General features: G+C 31.6%; 3 protein-coding genes across 4 annotated transcripts in view; 2 read left to right on the forward strand and 1 right to left on the reverse strand.

The window, feature by feature from the left end:
- LOC117234793 (synaptotagmin-6) overlaps positions 1–2,402 on the forward strand; it is a 92,152-nt gene extending 89,750 nt beyond the window's left edge. Inside the window, exon 10 of the mRNA XM_033496332.1 lies at positions 503–2,402. Coding sequence (XP_033352223.1) covers positions 503–688 — 186 coding nt within the window. The 3' untranslated portion in view covers positions 689–2,402. The remainder of the gene's footprint in view (positions 1–502) is intronic.
- Positions 2,403–3,563: 1,161 nt separating this feature from the next.
- LOC117234803 (caseinolytic peptidase B protein homolog) lies at positions 3,564–6,729 on the reverse strand. The gene is made up of 10 exons (XM_033496344.1): positions 6,100–6,729; positions 5,964–6,016; positions 5,715–5,904; positions 5,364–5,614; positions 5,194–5,284; positions 4,900–5,107; positions 4,673–4,805; positions 4,380–4,592; positions 4,002–4,299; positions 3,564–3,926 (listed from the first exon to the last, which is right to left on the reverse strand). Exons 1-10 carry the CDS (start codon positions 6,449–6,451, stop codon positions 3,784–3,786), a joined length of 1,932 nt encoding a protein of 643 aa, XP_033352235.1. The 5' UTR covers positions 6,452–6,729; the 3' UTR covers positions 3,564–3,783.
- A 708-nt stretch (positions 6,730–7,437) lies between these two features.
- Positions 7,438–16,831, forward strand: LOC117234768 (97 kDa heat shock protein). 2 transcript variants are annotated; one of them, XM_033496296.1, is made up of 12 exons: positions 7,438–7,781; positions 8,917–9,115; positions 9,511–9,867; positions 10,002–10,323; positions 10,425–10,680; positions 10,768–10,898; positions 10,982–11,247; positions 11,625–11,732; positions 12,996–13,121; positions 14,214–14,453; positions 14,540–14,830; positions 14,919–16,831. In XM_033496296.1, the coding sequence occupies exons 1-12, from the start codon at positions 7,666–7,668 to the stop codon at positions 15,105–15,107; spliced, it is 2,601 nt and encodes an 866-aa protein (XP_033352187.1). In that variant the 5' UTR covers positions 7,438–7,665; the 3' UTR covers positions 15,108–16,831. The 2 variants fall into 2 exon arrangements, with proteins under 2 accessions (XP_033352187.1, XP_033352188.1); XM_033496297.1 differs by lacking the exon at positions 11,625–11,732 and having other exon boundaries at positions 7,439–7,781.
- Positions 16,832–16,858: the final 27 nt, after the last annotated feature.

Here is a 16,858-nt window from a genome sequence, read left to right on the forward strand (position 1 = left end):
AGATCTTTAGGAGGCTATTCATAGATGAAAGAAAATTTGTTGTTCACTGAAACTTTTACGATGGAACCGAGAGTACATTTTCAAACACTTGTCACAAATCTGTAAATATTTTCTCAAGTAAAACGAAATGTAATGGTATAGGAAGTATAGGATGTATAGGATGTATAGGATGTATAGGATGTATAGGATGTATAGGATGTATAGGATGTATAGGAAGAAAGTTAAATGGGGGAAATAAATTTGCAAAAGTAGTCTTTGCGACTCTAACATGCAAGTCTCTATATTACGAACAAATAGCGATTCATCGTTCATCAAACGAAACATCATTATTGGAAACGGATTGAACCCAGTGACGAGATATCGATAGATCTAATTGCTACATCCATCGATTTTGATACCCAGAGTATATTCCTGAAAAACATTTTCATCGTATGTAAAAAAAGAAAAGAAAAAATGGGAAAGATTCAAATTGATAAAATAATTGAACTAATTGTTTCGCAAGGTATGTGTGATGGACTCGAGCAACGAGTTTATCGGAGGGAACGTGATCGTCGGTTCCTGTATCGTTGGTCCAGCCACAGGAGTGATTCGGGGAGTGGAAGGAAGCGGAAGTCAAGGAAGAGAGCACTGGCTTCATATGACTCAATCACCGAGGAAAACCATCGACATGTGGCACACGTTACACTAAAAGAAACAGAAGAAGAGAAAGGAGTAGAAAAGCAAAAGAATCGATCGATGTTACGTTCGTCGCGTACCGTTTTCTAAAAAAAAAAAAAACAAAACGTGGCCATTTTATGGGAACGTGGACACAATTTCTTCTTTATTCCTTTTTGTTTCGCTTCCTTGCCGGATTGCGAAGGGAAGAGTACAATCAAAAAGCATAGGATAAATAATCGGTAAATGGTATATGTAAACGACAGTAGCAGTGTTATATATGTGAAACCGCTTTTATGGATGTACTCGAGACCACTAACGAATAAGAAAACCGCGAAAAAGATACATCGTTATTGTCCGTTTCAGCGAATCGCAAGGATCGATGTCCCTCGATCCTCGAGAATCTATTAATACGATATTTCACTGTACCAGATTTTCCGTAGGTTTACTATGACCTTCGAGATTGAATCGTCTAACCTAGAGGAAATGGTACGTATTGTGAGATAAACAGTTCGTTTATTCATAAACAGGGAATCGTGTCACAGCAAGTGGATGGGAGAATATTTTGAAGGAAGGAAGAAGGAGAAAAATTTGCGTATGGAGGAGACAATCGTTTCGTATATACACACTACGTATTTGTATTTGGTATTTGTATAATTTGTTTCTACTGGCGGCTAAATGTACCTTACACAATCAGCAAGATAATTATTCTATTCGTGGTAACGAATATGAGTGATAGTAGATAATCGTGCTTCAAATGATAAGAAACACATCACCGTACTTTCCGTTACACAGTACAGTAATGAAATTATTTGCTCGAGGTAATTTCAAGATAAGACGTTCGAAGGGTGATTTCAACTATAGGTAAATAAGATGGTGATAGGATAAAAGGTAAAAATGAACAAAAAGAAAAAAAAACTAAAAGACAGGAGAGAAAAGGATGAATAATTTGGTAAATGATATGTTTTTCTAGTCCTAATGTGATTTTTATTATAGTCTGAAACCACTCCGGTGATTTCAGACTATAATAGTATACATACATATGTACTTCCTAGGCCTAAGTTTGTACTATGCAACAAAACTGACCTCAGAGAAGTACAAGGCGTGCGTGGATGCGCCATTGAATAATTACAAACGAACCGAAAGCCTAATGAAAACGATTCTCCTCCGATAAATATAGTATAATCGCGTTATCGTTGTTAATGTCGTAATTATTTACGAGTACATAAGCAGCAACAGAAAATGCAAAAAATTGTCGCGTGTACTATTATCGTGTAACGTTCGTTCAGACACAAGTCTTAAATACGGATCTTCTGAAATACTACTGAATAATAGAATATATATTTCTCGATTTATTACGTTCCTTTCTCACACTTTTGCTAGGCATACAACACCGCTAAAGAGTTCAAGAGAAATAGATAAATACAGAAACAAGAAATCAAGTTCTATGTATTTAATAACGAAGTCTGATTTATACGAAAGATAACGAGGAAGGACAAACAAATAAAGAAAACCAAATGAAAATGTGAACATTTCCGACCAAAGTTTATCATATCATATATACCGATAATTTTGAAAATTTCAGAGCTTATATCTACTTATTGTTAATTTAAGAGAGTTCGACTAAGGAACCTGCCGTACTTATAAATATTTTAGGCTCGTACATACGTGTATTACAGCGATTAAAATGTTTTTGATTCGTTGGCTGCGAGAATACTAATAATGTGACAAACGTTACCTGGTGAAAAGAAAAAATTAAAATTCGTTAAGTATGTTGTAAGTAAATATAAATATATGTTATATAAAAACATATATATATATATATATATATATATATATATATATATATATATATATATATATATATATATAATATATATATATAAACATATATATATATATATATACACACATGTAATGGTATATGATTACGTAACACGTAATAGTTGGTGAAAATGAAAAAAAGGTTTGTTGGGAAGAAACGCTTAGCTAATTATGAGCGTGGTCCGAATCGTACGCTTAACTTATACTTAACAGTATTTCTATTATATTCCACATACATGGTATTTATATTAAAAAAAAAAAAAAAAAGACATATATGTACACATATATTCATATTTTATTTATATACACATTTAAGATATATATATATATATATTATATATTTATATATCTTATATGTATATATTATATACATATAAAAATGTTCTTGTACGTATACCGTATAATAAAACAATCATTTTGGGTGTCTAATACAATACGCGCGTCTAACATTCCGAATATACTTGTAATAGCTGTGACGGCATGTAACGACTACATGAATTTCGTGTTTCCGCATTCATCATAAATGATGAAACAGAATCTCCGTAAACGCTACTTTTTTATCGTATTTCTACCATTAACTTTCATGCGCCTATTTCAAGAACGATCTCATGCGTCGATTATTTCTTGCTACTTTTCAATACAATACATAGATAGACACCCCCTTGTCGGACCTGAATTTGCCTTGCACGATAATATTTAAACCAAATAAAAATGCTCGCATCTATCGCGATTCCCAGTGGTTAAAACTACTATTTGGATTATGATCGTTGTACAAATAATAATTGATGAAAGAAATAAGGTTTATGGTATTGCGGGGCGATCGATAAGCAAGGCAGAGAAACAGTTTCCACAACTGATTTTCTGCACGTTTCGAAAATGTCTCTAGTCTTACTAACGTCGTAAAGAATGTGCAATGTGTCCTAAATGTGAAGTGTAATCGATATTTTCTTGTAATGTATCCTCGTGATTCGATTTAAAATAAAGAACTACTAATATCCATCAGAATCGTATATTTCATTTCATCTATATATTAGAAACGAAGTGTAGGGTGTAATAGAAAGAAATTGTAAAAATTTGTACGGATATGATGGATTTTATCATTTTTATTTACATTTTGTTTCGTTATGGATCTCAAAATTATCGCGCATCATTAAACATATATTATTATTACAAACATTGTTTCATCTCTACAATAAATAATACAAAACATCCCAAATTTTTTTATTTATACGCACTATGAGATCAAGCTATAATACATTTTCTACAGTTGTTGAAATTATACACCTGCAATAATCTTTTATGCTATTAAAATGTCGAATTTACATTTGTTGTCAAATTCTCTGTTGAAAGATCGACAAAATCTTTTGCACCTTTGCGTCGTATTGATAACGCTATATTCGCACCATTTTTATACCATTTGACTTTAAGTAATACGCAACATCCCTTTTCTATAAAAACACAGAAACAATATTTCATTAAAATTTGAAAAAGTTGTTTTTAAATATTAGTAATAATTTACATACCTAATTGGCCTCGTTCATGAGCAGCAGCTAATTGGTTAACAACGCGTCTTTCAATTTCGTACTTAATAGAGCGTGCTCCGTAATGAGTGTCGTATCCTTCGGCTAAAAGTGACAGAACTTCTCTATTCCATTTCAATTCTATTTTATGCCTTTTCTTCGCACGATCTGCCCAAGTTTCCAATTCTTTTACAACTAACGATATAAGTTCAGATTGAGAAAATGGTAAAAAGTATACGATTTCATTTATTCTACCCAAAAACTCGTCTCTACCAAAGTGTGACTTCAATATCGGCCTCACCTGTAAAGAGGACATTTTTTTTTTTTTTTAAATTCGTTCTAAAAACGTTAAAAAAATATCTTAAAGAAATCAATACATACTACTTCGTCTTTAAATTTACGAGATATTTCAATGTGTTCTGGATCTTCCTCTGTGTCAACATTCTTATCCAGTTTTTGCTCCATTACACGTTGAGCTTCTTCTCTAAGGTGTACCGCGTGATCAGCGATTACTTCGCTTGCCAAATTTGATGTCATTATAAAAATTGCATTTTTGCATTCGATTGTTTTACCTTTACCGTCAGTGAGTCTTCCCTAAACAAACATCTAGATTTTCATTTTGATCTAATATTTTAATGTCATATATTCGATAAAACACACAGAAGTAATCATACTTCATCGAACAATTGTAACAAAACGGTAAGTACATCGGGGTGTGCTTTATCAACCTCGTCAAATAATACAACAGCATTTGGACATTTCCTTAAAAGTTTTGTTAATTGTCCACCGTCATCATGGCCAACATATCTAATCGATACAATAAAAAAGAAGAATAACTGGTAGGTTATGTTTATAATATCTGAAATATACATATAGCGTGATAAATAGGAATAAAATTCACCCTGGTGGCGCACCAATCAGTTTAGCAACTTCATGTTTCTCTTGATACTCTGACATATCCAATCGAATAAATCCTTCCTGTTTATTTTTATGTATATATGCAGCTAATTGCTTAGCCAATTCGGTTTTTCCAATTCCTGATGAACCTAAGAAAAGAAATACTAAGGGGTGTTTTTCATCTATCCATCCATTCTCTTTCCTTCTAATAGCTGCAATTACACAGAGTATTACAAAAAGTATTATACACGCCTTATGTTTATATATAAATTTATTAAGCGTATAAAATAAATCTTACTAGATGCAACGATAGATATTGCTCCAGTTTGTCCAACGATATACTGTCTCAAACGTTGCTCTAGTGGAAATCTACGACGTTCTTCTAATTCCTGTTTACAATATTAAGCAAAAAAATGGATCAAAAATAGCACTACATAAAAATCAAAGCTTGATTTTAATCATATGTACTTTTTCCTTCGTTATTTCATCATATTTTATCGCACGTTTTATAAGCATTTCTTTGAGTTCTCCATCTTTAGCATATTCTACTGCTCTATGTCCTGATTCATTTTTCATTGTTGGATCGGCTCCTGCTTCTAATAATGCTTGTACGCAAGGCTTAGAGTCTGCTAAAACAGCATAATGTAATGCTGTAAAACCTTTGAAAGTGGCCCTACTATTCAAATGATCGCAAAATTCTTCCTCCCTTATCATGAGCACTGGAAATTTGGAAATTTATGCAATATCTTGTAAGATATGAATAATACATACAACTATGCCATTTTTATTTAATTATTGTAATTTGTTTCAATCTTGTACCATCCAAAGTATGTAATCCTTTTTCTATAGCAGTTCCATAAACGTTAATGAATTCATCTTGAAGATTAGCATCTGCTCCGTGTTTCAATAAAAGTTTCACAACCTCTGGTTTTGCATTAATAGCAGCAAGATGCAATGCTGTCCAACCTAATGGATGGCGCATATTTACATCAATACCTTCTTTTATAATCTACAAACCAACAGTTTCTTAGCAATTGATACAATGATGAAATATCTGTTTATACTCACATTCGTTAACTCTCGAATATTGCCATATTTTGCAGCCAGAAAAAACTGTTTATCTAGTAAAAAATATTGATAGTAAATGGATGTTTATTCCATGTAATTACATATACAAAGACATATCTTCTTTAATAATATATACCTCTGTGATTTTTGGCTTCGCAAAGAGCTATGGTTATACCAATACCACCCAGTATAAATCCTATGTTTCTGAAATTTTTTTTTTCATCATTAATGTCATATTTATTTCGTAAGACTTTCATTCTTCTTAATAAAGGACGAATTTCCTTCGATTTAAGTATATCCAAAAATTTATATAATGGATACATGTGTTCCTGAAGTTTCCAATAGAGCTGGGCATAACCTTTACCATTTTGATGGAATACACTTTTTATTTCATTTGCTGTCCATAAATTTCCTTTATTCATCAGAGTCGTTGAATTTTTATTCCTTTTTATAATTGAACAAAATCGTAAATTAAACAGACGCGACATTTTACAGATGTGGATATCATGTACTTATGCGTTTGGACCGTATGATTTTTATATTACACGATTATATCTACTATTTATTACTAGTATATCGATATATGAATTCATTGAATAACTGCCAATAATTCATATAATAATGCAGTAATACAAATCGCACTATATTTACGTTTTTGACCGCTTTATTTCAAGACTGCTTTAAATCACGCTCTTGTACACAAGCGCGACATATCATGCAACATTTTATGAAATTGAACTGACGTATAATATAATATATACATACTTAAGGAAGCAACTTTTTCTCTTGATTATATACGTAAATATAGTCGGCATAAGTAATTTTATTAGAACATAACACACAGTTTGCACATACATATAAAATTTTTATTATTACATATAAAATATAACATATACATATAATGTTTACAATTAGAATTCTATGTAATAGTAATAATTGTAATATATGTGTGTGATATATATATATATATATATATATATATATATATATATATATATATATATGTGATATATATATATATCACCCGAAATATCACCCATTAATTCCACGTATAACTTTACTATAATCAAAAAATTGTAACGGTGTAAAAATTTGTAAAATGACGTTGTTTAACATATTCAATTACAGTAATTCAAAATTTGTTTCACAACAGGCATACCGTCGTGCAAACCAATCATACTCGTGCGCAAAATTTGCTATATATAAATTCAAAATCTGCGAGAAACGATACGCGGGGAGAAAGAAAATGTAATAGCATAAATTCTTCTAATCGATTATTTGTATATAGACATGGTAATTTGTAGCAAAATAATGTTGTATATCGATCCATTATTTTCGATCCTTCGAGAAATGAAACTGACTATGTCTAAGAGGAAAATTCCAATGGCGCATAATTCCAGAATGTTCCAGAGCAGCCGACTGACCAATAGGAATCGTATACCGCAGCGCCATGATTGGTGAATTTTCAGCAGAAGTTAGCAGAAAGAAGTAATCACAGTTACCGTGCGGAGAGCATTTCATTCAGACTATTGCGTGAGTGTAGAGCGAGAATTTATCCACCGTACACGATAATTATTAACGCGAAATCTAAACGACTATCAATCAATCGTCCATCCTTGTCCAGGATCAACGTTTAATCTTTGATTTACGCAAGATAGTATTATTCAGTGTCGTAAAGAAAACGTCGTACCCAGTCTCAGCCATGGCTGCTATGTCCGTGATCGGAATTGACTTTGGTAACGAAAGCTGTTATGTGGCTGTAGCACGGGCGGGAGGCATTGAAACTATAGCTAATGATTACAGTCTTCGAAATACACCGTAAGTTTCTTTTATTATAATAATCGATACCTAATTTTTTCTCTTATGTAGAAAGATACCGGTGCTCACCCGGTATCTCCGAGTATTTCTCTTGTTTCGCTGATTTACGTGAAAATTTTACGTAAAAATAGTAGAACAATTTAAAAGTAGTAATACATAATTCATTTCTGTACAAGTAGTATGTAAAGTAGATGATGCGGTATTCGATCATTGCCATTTATGTTCAAATCGTTTTATCTACTTAAGCATACCCGCTTACTTTCACATGACTAAGAAGTACAAAAAAGTCCATAATGTTAGTTATGGTCCACGAGCTATTTTTTCTTTATTTGAATTTGACGTAGTCATGTAAAACGGAATCAACAATCGATTTAAGTCAGAATAAATGTAATGAATACGTTACTACTTGACGTTACTACTTACTACTACTACTATTACTACTACTACTACTACTACTACTACTATTACTTTCCCAGTTTCTTTGTGTACAAAATGTATACGAACTGTTATTTTTTTACGCTTGAGTTATCGAAATTTATATCCGAACATGACGAATTTATATGTATTACTTGTTTGTAGATCGATAGTATTTGATAATTGTATTACTACATAAATAAATTGTTATGATATTTGTTATATATTTTTTTTTATCTAATATTAATATCTAATAAAATATGAAAAAGAAATATCTGTAAAAATAAAGATATTAAAGTGTATGTAATAATTTGATATTTTCATTATTAATTGTTAAAACATTAAATATAACTTATTTTTATTAATTCTGTTCTTATATAAATGTCATGTTATTAAAATTTACGTTTTTAAAGTAAAAAAAACTGATATTTTTCATGCATGTATATAGGTGTTTTATTATTAATTTCTCCTCTCATAATTTTATAATCTGTAATATTTTATTAGATTTTTTACTGAGAGAATTAATAAATTGAAAATTGAAAATTTTTGTGTTCTTTAACATATATATACTTCAGTATGAAAAGCAGACTTCCAGGATGATTAGATTATTCTAGAAATTATGTAGAATATTGTATGATGTACACATGCTTGTTCAATATTATGTGAATTTTATGCATGCTGTGGTAGGTGAAATTTGTATTTATATAAATATTGATTTTAGATCATGTGTAGCATTCAGTGGGAAAAATCGAATTCTTGGTGTAGCTGCTAAGAATCAGATGGTGACCAATATGAAAAATACCATTCATGGATTTAAAAGATTATTGGGTAGAAAATATAATGACCCACAGGTACAAAGAGAGCTTCAGACATTACCTTTTAAGGTAACTCATCAGTCAGATGGAAGTATTGGTATACATGTAAGTTGTTTTTAGATATGGAATTATTTCCTTTCTATTATATTTCAGCAATAAAATTGAATGATTTATGGTTATGTTACTAATATTTCATAACATATATAGCTATTTTATAAAATTGTAATAATTATTGTATTAACATGTCAAAATGTTATGGGAAAATAATATGATTTTTTGTAATTATTTAATGTGATATTAGACGTTACTTAGATTCAATCTGGGCATTGTGCCAGATTTCTCACATTTATAGGGACTCATATCTTATTTATATCTCTTTAGAGCAGTTAAAACACGATGAATCATATTATATATAATTTGTACAATAAAAACTATAATGATAAAAGTAATTATGTAACAAGTACAAAGCAAAGATATTTATACTTATTTCTAAATTTTAGGTACAATATTTAGGAGAGGAACACATTTTCTCACCTGAGCAAATAACTGCAATGTTATTTACAAAATTAAAAGATATATCTGAAACTGCTCTTCAAACTGTTGTTAATGACTGCGTTATTTCTGTTCCATCATATTACACGCAAGCTGAACGTCAGGCATTGCTTGATGCTGCACGAATTGCTGGTTTAAATGTTCTTAGATTATTTAATGAAACAACAGCTACTGCTTTGTGCTATGGCATCTATAAGCAAGATTTACCAGCACCTGATGCACCTCCGAGAAATGTAGTCTTTGTTGATTGCGGCTATGCAAGCTTACAAGTAAGCATTTGTGCATTCCACAAAGGAAAACTAAAGGTATGTAATGATTTTTATTACCTTAGTAGTAATTATCTTAACTGGTATTAATAGTTATATACTTGCAAAAACATATCATAAAATTATTATGATATAGTCGTACATATTATATAAATGTTATATTTTATTTCTAGATGATAGCTAGTACTTTTGATAGTCAATTGGGTGGAAGGAATATAGATTCTATTTTAGCAGAACATTTTTGTAAGGAATTTCAATCACGTTATAATATTGATCCGCATAACAATCCACGTGCATATATAAGACTACTAGCAGAAGTAGAGAAATTGAAAAAACAAATGTCAGCCAATTCAACGATGCTTCCCCTTAATATTGAATGTTTTATGGATGAGAAGGATGTACATGGTGAAATGAAACGAGCAGACATGGAAGCAATGTGTGCACATTTATTTAAACGCGTTGAATCCACTTTACGTCGATGCCTTGAAGATTCTAGTATGTTTTATTTTGCATTTAATGTTGTTACACACGTAGTTTAATTTTGCATAAAATATATTTTCCGTTAATTATATATTAATCTGCAATACCTTTTGTAGAATTAAAGTTGGAAGACATTCATTCAGTTGAATTAGCGGGTGGTTCTAGTCGTGTTCCTGCTATCAAACGGTTGGTTGAAGAAGTGTTTGGTCGTACTGTATCTATGACATTAAATCAAGATGAGGCGGTTTCACGAGGATGCGCACTTCAGTGTGCGATGTTGAGTCCCGCTGTTAGAGTTCGTGATTTCTCGGTAACCGATATTCAACCGTATCCCTTGAAATTAACGTGGGATCCTACTCAAGGGGAAGACGGGTACATTAAAATATTCGCATTTTATGTATAATATTAAGGATATTTAAATAAGGACACATTTTTCTGATTTTTGTGCTATTATTTTAGTGAAATGGAGATCTTTGGACACAATCATTCTGTACCATTCTCGAAAACGTTGACATTTTATCGATCAAATCCATTTACGCTCACTGCAAGTTATACTATGCCATTAGCATCATATCCTCGAACTCACGTTGGTAAGCATTTAATTCTTTTTATTATTTAATAATTCTTTCTTATTACTTAACAGTAGCTTACTATATAAACAACATTTTTACAGGTACATACACAATAAAGAATGTAAAGCCAACGCCAGAAGGTGAATTGTCGAAAGTAAAAGTAAAAGTGAGGATAAACTTGAATGGAATTCTTACTATTGTATCGGCTTCGTTGATCGAGAAACGTGAACTCACACAACAAGAAAAAGAAGAAGAAGAGAAACAGCAACAGCAGCAACAGCAAAATAACATGGACGTTGATCAGCAGCAAGATAGGAAAGATAAATCTGATCAAGAAGCACAGGCAAATGAACCACCAGCACCTGAAGTATGTATATTCATTGTTACTTCACCTTTCATTCAAATTATATGTATTCAAGGTCGTTTTTTATCAACTTATGTGTAATAATATTAACATTTAGTATAACATTTACTTTGTAATACATTCATAAAAAAATTTTATTAACTTAGGGTTAGGTTTATCTAACTGTTTGTTGAGCTAAATAATAATGGTATGTCCAATAAAATAATACTTAAAAAAAAAAAAAAAAAAAGGTATATTGCATAAATAACAATTATACTACAACGAAGTGTAAATTAAATGGAAACTCATTAAATTCATTCTTTGGTATACACTTTTGTAGAAGAACAGTATTCATGCTTTGAATGTCTGATGCATGACTATGTGAGTTTGTTGTGGTTTAGGTGAGCATGGATAAAACGCGACGGAACTCAGATGCTGATGATGGTGGAAGAGGTGCGGGGGGTTCTGCCCCTTCCTACTCCTCCAGGATTCTCTCTTGGCTCAGCTCGGTACGCGACACACTATCATTACTTGGACCCATATGTTAACTGAAACATGTGCAATAATTTATGACTTTTGCTTAGGTTGTTTTATTATTATAAGTCATCGATGGTTACACGAATACCTTGTCGCGTGTAAAAGTGGCATAAGACTTTTATTTCTTTCATCACGTCAGCATCGTCAATTACTTGTTATAAGATCATTGTAATCATAAAATGAAATGTCCTGCATGATATGAGATTCGCGTGCTACTACGTATTATATATGTTACTATTCACTGTCTCAAAAAGGGAAAGAAAAAAAAAAGAAAAACATTTTTTTAAGCACATTTTATCATTTTAAAAGAACTAAGATCTGAAAATGTTAGGTTCGTTTGCAATGTAATTGCTTGTGATATGTCTCTATACTTATTTAATATTTCGAATACATTGATAAATTAATCAAATTCTATTGATTCGTGTATATCTAATATAAATTATTTATGACCTAGAAGTTTCCTACACATTGTAGTTTCTTTAGTGCATGATATTTAGTTATATTCAAAGGTTTTAAGTCTGTGTCGATTTCTTCTGCAAACTCGGTTAATAATAGCAACGTATAAGAGAAAATAACGCAGTCAGAATATTTAATTTGAAAACGATTATCAATATAAACATATGCATATTATAATCTCGTGCAAAGTGTTACGATGCATATGGGTCCAAGATACAGCTGTGTCACGCCGTGCTGTCTGTCTTTGCTCAGTTACTTTTCTACTGGGTCGCAGAAGGAAAAGAGACAGTAACTTTTTATAATGCAATAGCTATCAATGTGCTAAAATTGTGAAGGCAGGCAATGCGGTTCGGTTTTCGATTCGCATATTTTATGTGAATGTTCTTTTCTATATAACTACATAATATATCTTGAAGTTGAAGTAAGACGAATTGAAAACTGTTCGCATAAGTATAATGCCCCTCTTTATCCTCTACTCATTTCTATCATCACCTGACTTCCAGTTTGTGTGCCTTGGTTTAAAATGTTTCAGTTTTATTATGACATTATTATATTTATTTTATCTATTGTGTGTGATTACGAATTATTACATTAAGAATAAGAAATCATTTTTAATATTCTTATGAATGCTAGATAAAAGAATTAACATAGAATGTTTTATATGTATTTCTTTCGTTAGTATTTATAATAATAAAAAAATAAATTTTAATATAAATTTTATTGTAGATATGTATAGATAGATAAAAATATTTCATTTGGATATCTTATGATTTTTGCAGGGCGACGATAAAAATGACGAAAGTAAGGGTAAAAAGAAAGTTCCTATTCGTACCATTGATTTACCGGTGGATATGTGTGAATACGGACTTTCTCAGCGTGATTTAGATGCCGCATTGGAAAAAGAGGTAAATTATGTTTATTACGTTTATTTAATTGTTAGTACATTTTTTATAATTCGTATATTCTATATTAATATGTCGGAGATGAAAGGACATCGCCTTCCCTTCCCTTTGGAACTTCGGGAAAAGCCCCTAACACCGTAATCTAGATTCTATCGTAGGCGTAATTAAACAATTGTCGTCTTTCGATCCGATTGTAATCGTTCGAGAGTTGTGATAATAAGCTTGGGCTCGAGGCGACAGTCAGTCGTCGAACGTAGCCGCGGTCACGGGATGAACGCTTTGTCTAACAAAGGCATGGAATAATTCTATAGCTCTCCTTAAAAAGGAAATAGTTGTAACACTCGACAGTAAACATTCCAACGGTTTCTGTCCCGTAGCTCGCCACACGCAGACCCTATTCTTCGAGTATGATGGTTACCAGATGCCACAGTACGTGATCAGCTAGCCCGAGGGCCGTTATAAACACTAAGATCTGATTACCTAAAGTCCTTCAAACAGACAAACAGTTTTTGTCCCAACTACGGGAAGATAGGGGAGATCTATTTTTTTTTTCAACGAATGACGTCTCCCACTAGCAACTTTCCCTCGAGGGCGGCTAGCATCTTTTTCTAACCACCGATATGGAGATTGACCAATTTTAACAGCAACGTCAATTTCTGAACGAAGGCTATCCTCGACGAATTCGATGATCTCGTGCCCTTAGACACACCCCATCATAGTTTTCCTCCGCAGCATCATCGCGACGGAAAGTCATTCTCTAGTGAGGTCGTATTAGCGAGTTACTTAGTGCCTGTACGCTCGGTGGATATTCCACGTTTTAACCAAGAATCCGACTTAGATTTTGTGAGCATGTTCATCTATCATCCCGTTGACCGTGGATTCGTTATTGAACCTAGGATCATTGTCATTAGTTTCTCGAGTATCTAATTACCACGGTTGTACTTGTCCAATTCTATAATAATCGTATTTGCACTAGTCAATGTCTTCTCTATTGCATAACGACAATGTGTAATCCAAACGAAGTTTCGTCTCACGTCCCTAACCCTAGCCCTAACTTTAATGTAAACCCGACAAATATATATTTTTACATCCAAGTCCAAGATGATCGCTGAAGATAAACAGGAAAAGGAACGTGTTGATGCCCGTAACGCATTAGAAGAATATGTTTACGATTTACGTGCTAAGCTGTCGGAGGAGGATCAATTGTCCACATTTGTTACGGAAGATGACAAAGAAACACTTTATTGTACATTAGATGAAACTGAAAATTGGCTGTACGAAGAAGGCGAAGATTGCCAGCGACAAGTTTATTCAGAACGGTTAACACGCCTTAAGGTAAGTTACATTTATACTTTTTATTAGATACCAAATAAACATTTTCGTTTTAAAATTGAAAATTGTATGTTTTTTTTTTTTTTTAGTCACAAGGTGAACCAATTAAAGAAAGACGAATGGAATTTGAAGGCAGAGGCTATGCTCTTGATGAATTAGCAGGAGCTTTGCAACTTGCTAAAAAAGGGATAGATCTCATTAGATCGTCCAATGGAAAGGATGATAAATATTCCCACCTAACAGAAGAAGAGGTAAAGAAGGTTGAAAAAGTAGTGCAAGAAAAATGGACGTGGCTAGAAGAAAAACGCATGCTTCTTGCCAGTACACCTCGCACACAACAACCGCCAGTTACTGTAGCTCAAATTCGTGCAGAGAAACAGGTATTTGAAGCATATATCTAATTTAATGTATAACTGATAATACGTTTATATATATTGCCTTTTACATATCTTCTTTGTGTTTTAACAGTCACTGGATAGTGTTGTAGTACCAATTTTAAATAAACCAAAACCTAAAGTCGATCCACCAAAAGAAGAGAAACCTAAAGACAAAGCTTCTGAAAATCATCAGAAAAATAATCAAAATAGTCAAGGTGATGCTCACTCTCAAACCAATCAACAACAACAACCCCAGGAAGAGAAAATGGATGTTGAGTAACGGTCATCCAATTTTATGTGTGTTTAATATTATTAAATCTACCATGATTAAAATAACGAAAATATGTCATTACACAAGTCATTTTTATCATGTCACAAAAGCGCCTGATATGTTCTTAGTTAGCAGATGCGATTGTTTTTTCTTTTCTTTACCCATCACAATTTATTGCTAAGTTTGCTGCAATTTATTGATAAGTTAACCTATTTAAGAACAACTATCATTAATCTAAGTATATTGAAATTTGAAGAATTTTTTTTCTGTAAATCACTTAAACAAAGTTGTATGTATATTTTACGTTCAATTAATTTAACTAATATATCATTATAAAATTATTTCATTCAAGTAAATTTCTATAAAAATAGAGGTGAACACGGAATAAATAATGATAGGCGCTGACATTTTTAAATTTCGTTTTATATTAATAAAAACGTATAAAAAAAATTTTCTTTTTTGACACGTGTATATGTATCCACTGTATTCGTTTATGAAAAATAATCAATTCAGTTAAAAGTACACGATATTTGTAACGATCTTTTTATTTCTTAGGACGTTACAGGAATATTATTTTTGTAGTGTAATTACGAAATTCTTCAAGCTTTAATATGCTTTTAGGAAAGCATAACAAAATTTTTATCAGTGGAACACTCTAAAGAGATCCCTGATTTCATTGCCAGTAAGATTTAATACATTGTGTCCTATAATGTATAGAACAAGTATTAAGTTAGAGCTAATGACTAAATTAAATTGTGAAGTAGTTAATATCGCAGGCGATTTTATGTATTTAATTACAATAAGCATTCATTCCAATACTTCCCAGGCCGACAGCAAAATATTCTGTCACACAAACTTTTGTTGCATTTAAGATACTTAAATAAATTAATATTTCATTAAAGAAGTTTATTAAGCTTGTTCTAGGATTTGCTTACAGCTTTGTATGTTTGAAAGGGCTGCTAACTTGAATCGTGTATATTTTATGATATTTCAACATTGTCAAAGCTTTGATGACATGAAATTACGAGAAATGAAATTATAGTTAGGTATATTGTACATAATTCATAGTTTTTCATAAAAGTAAAATATTTTGCCTTTCAAATTGTGTTCTAATTAATTTGATAAATATCTTTTTTTATAGTTGTTGCAACGGTACTGTTCATTGGTACTAAAAAGGAATCAGTAGTATATTGTGTTGCATTGTATATTGATCACCATTTATTTTGTTATTTATTCTTCCTTAAAGGTAGAAATAAAGTACATGACTACTATTCAGCGTTATTAGGGGCGGATTTGTACTGAAATTTTGTAATAATCTTCTGTATTTTATTCCCCTTTCTAAAAATTCGTACTTGTAGCTTTTTAAGTAGCTGTTTCGAAATTATCAGCCTAAATACTACAAAGGATTATAAATTCGCCCCTGATCTAGTACTGTGATCGGTAAAGTGCACTACAATTAATTTATGTATCTGATGTGATTTATTGAGGCACTAGAAATTACAAACTAATCTACTACAAGGTTTCTCAAATATAAAAGCAAAATATATGTAATGGAATCATATTCCATATAGATATATGTATATTGTAAAGTTTGTGCTGTACAATATGCAAATATTGTGTAGGAATGTCACTGCTTCTTTTTATTTAATAATTACGTTTCATTAATTGGTACAAGTATAGTTATATTCGTCCTTCATGCAATTTCACATCACTAAACAAAAAAAAAAAAAAAAAAAAAAGGAGAAAATAAGAGAAAAATA

Source organism: Bombus vosnesenskii, unplaced genomic scaffold, assembly GCF_011952255.1.
Source record: "Bombus vosnesenskii isolate JDL3184/JDL3185 unplaced genomic scaffold, Bvos_JDL3184-5_v1.1 scf7180000013309, whole genome shotgun sequence".
NCBI classification, from domain to species: Eukaryota; Metazoa; Arthropoda; class Insecta; order Hymenoptera; family Apidae; genus Bombus; species Bombus vosnesenskii.

What these genes read in the sequence shown, in the direction of transcription:
- LOC117234803 (XM_033496344.1), bottom strand. Translation starts at nt 6,451, where the DNA reads ATGTCGCGTCTGTTTAATTTACGATTTTGTTCAATTATAAAAAGGAAT. An exon ending in ATGAAATAACGAAGGAAAAA is followed by an intron (nt 5,285 to 5,363) that starts GTACATATGATT and finishes TATTGTAAACAG; the next exon opens with GAATTAGAAGAACGTCGTAG. An exon ending in CTGATTGGTGCGCCACCAGG is followed by an intron (nt 4,806 to 4,899) that starts GTGAATTTTATT and finishes TGTATCGATTAG; the next exon opens with ATATGTTGGCCATGATGACG.
- LOC117234768 (XM_033496296.1), top strand. Translation starts at nt 7,666, where the DNA reads ATGGCTGCTATGTCCGTGATCGGAATTGACTTTGGTAACGAAAGCTGT. An exon ending in ATATCCTCGAACTCACGTTG is followed by an intron (nt 10,899 to 10,981) that starts GTAAGCATTTAA and finishes ACATTTTTACAG; the next exon opens with GTACATACACAATAAAGAAT. An exon ending in AAATTCGTGCAGAGAAACAG is followed by an intron (nt 14,831 to 14,918) that starts GTATTTGAAGCA and finishes GTGTTTTAACAG; the next exon opens with TCACTGGATAGTGTTGTAGT.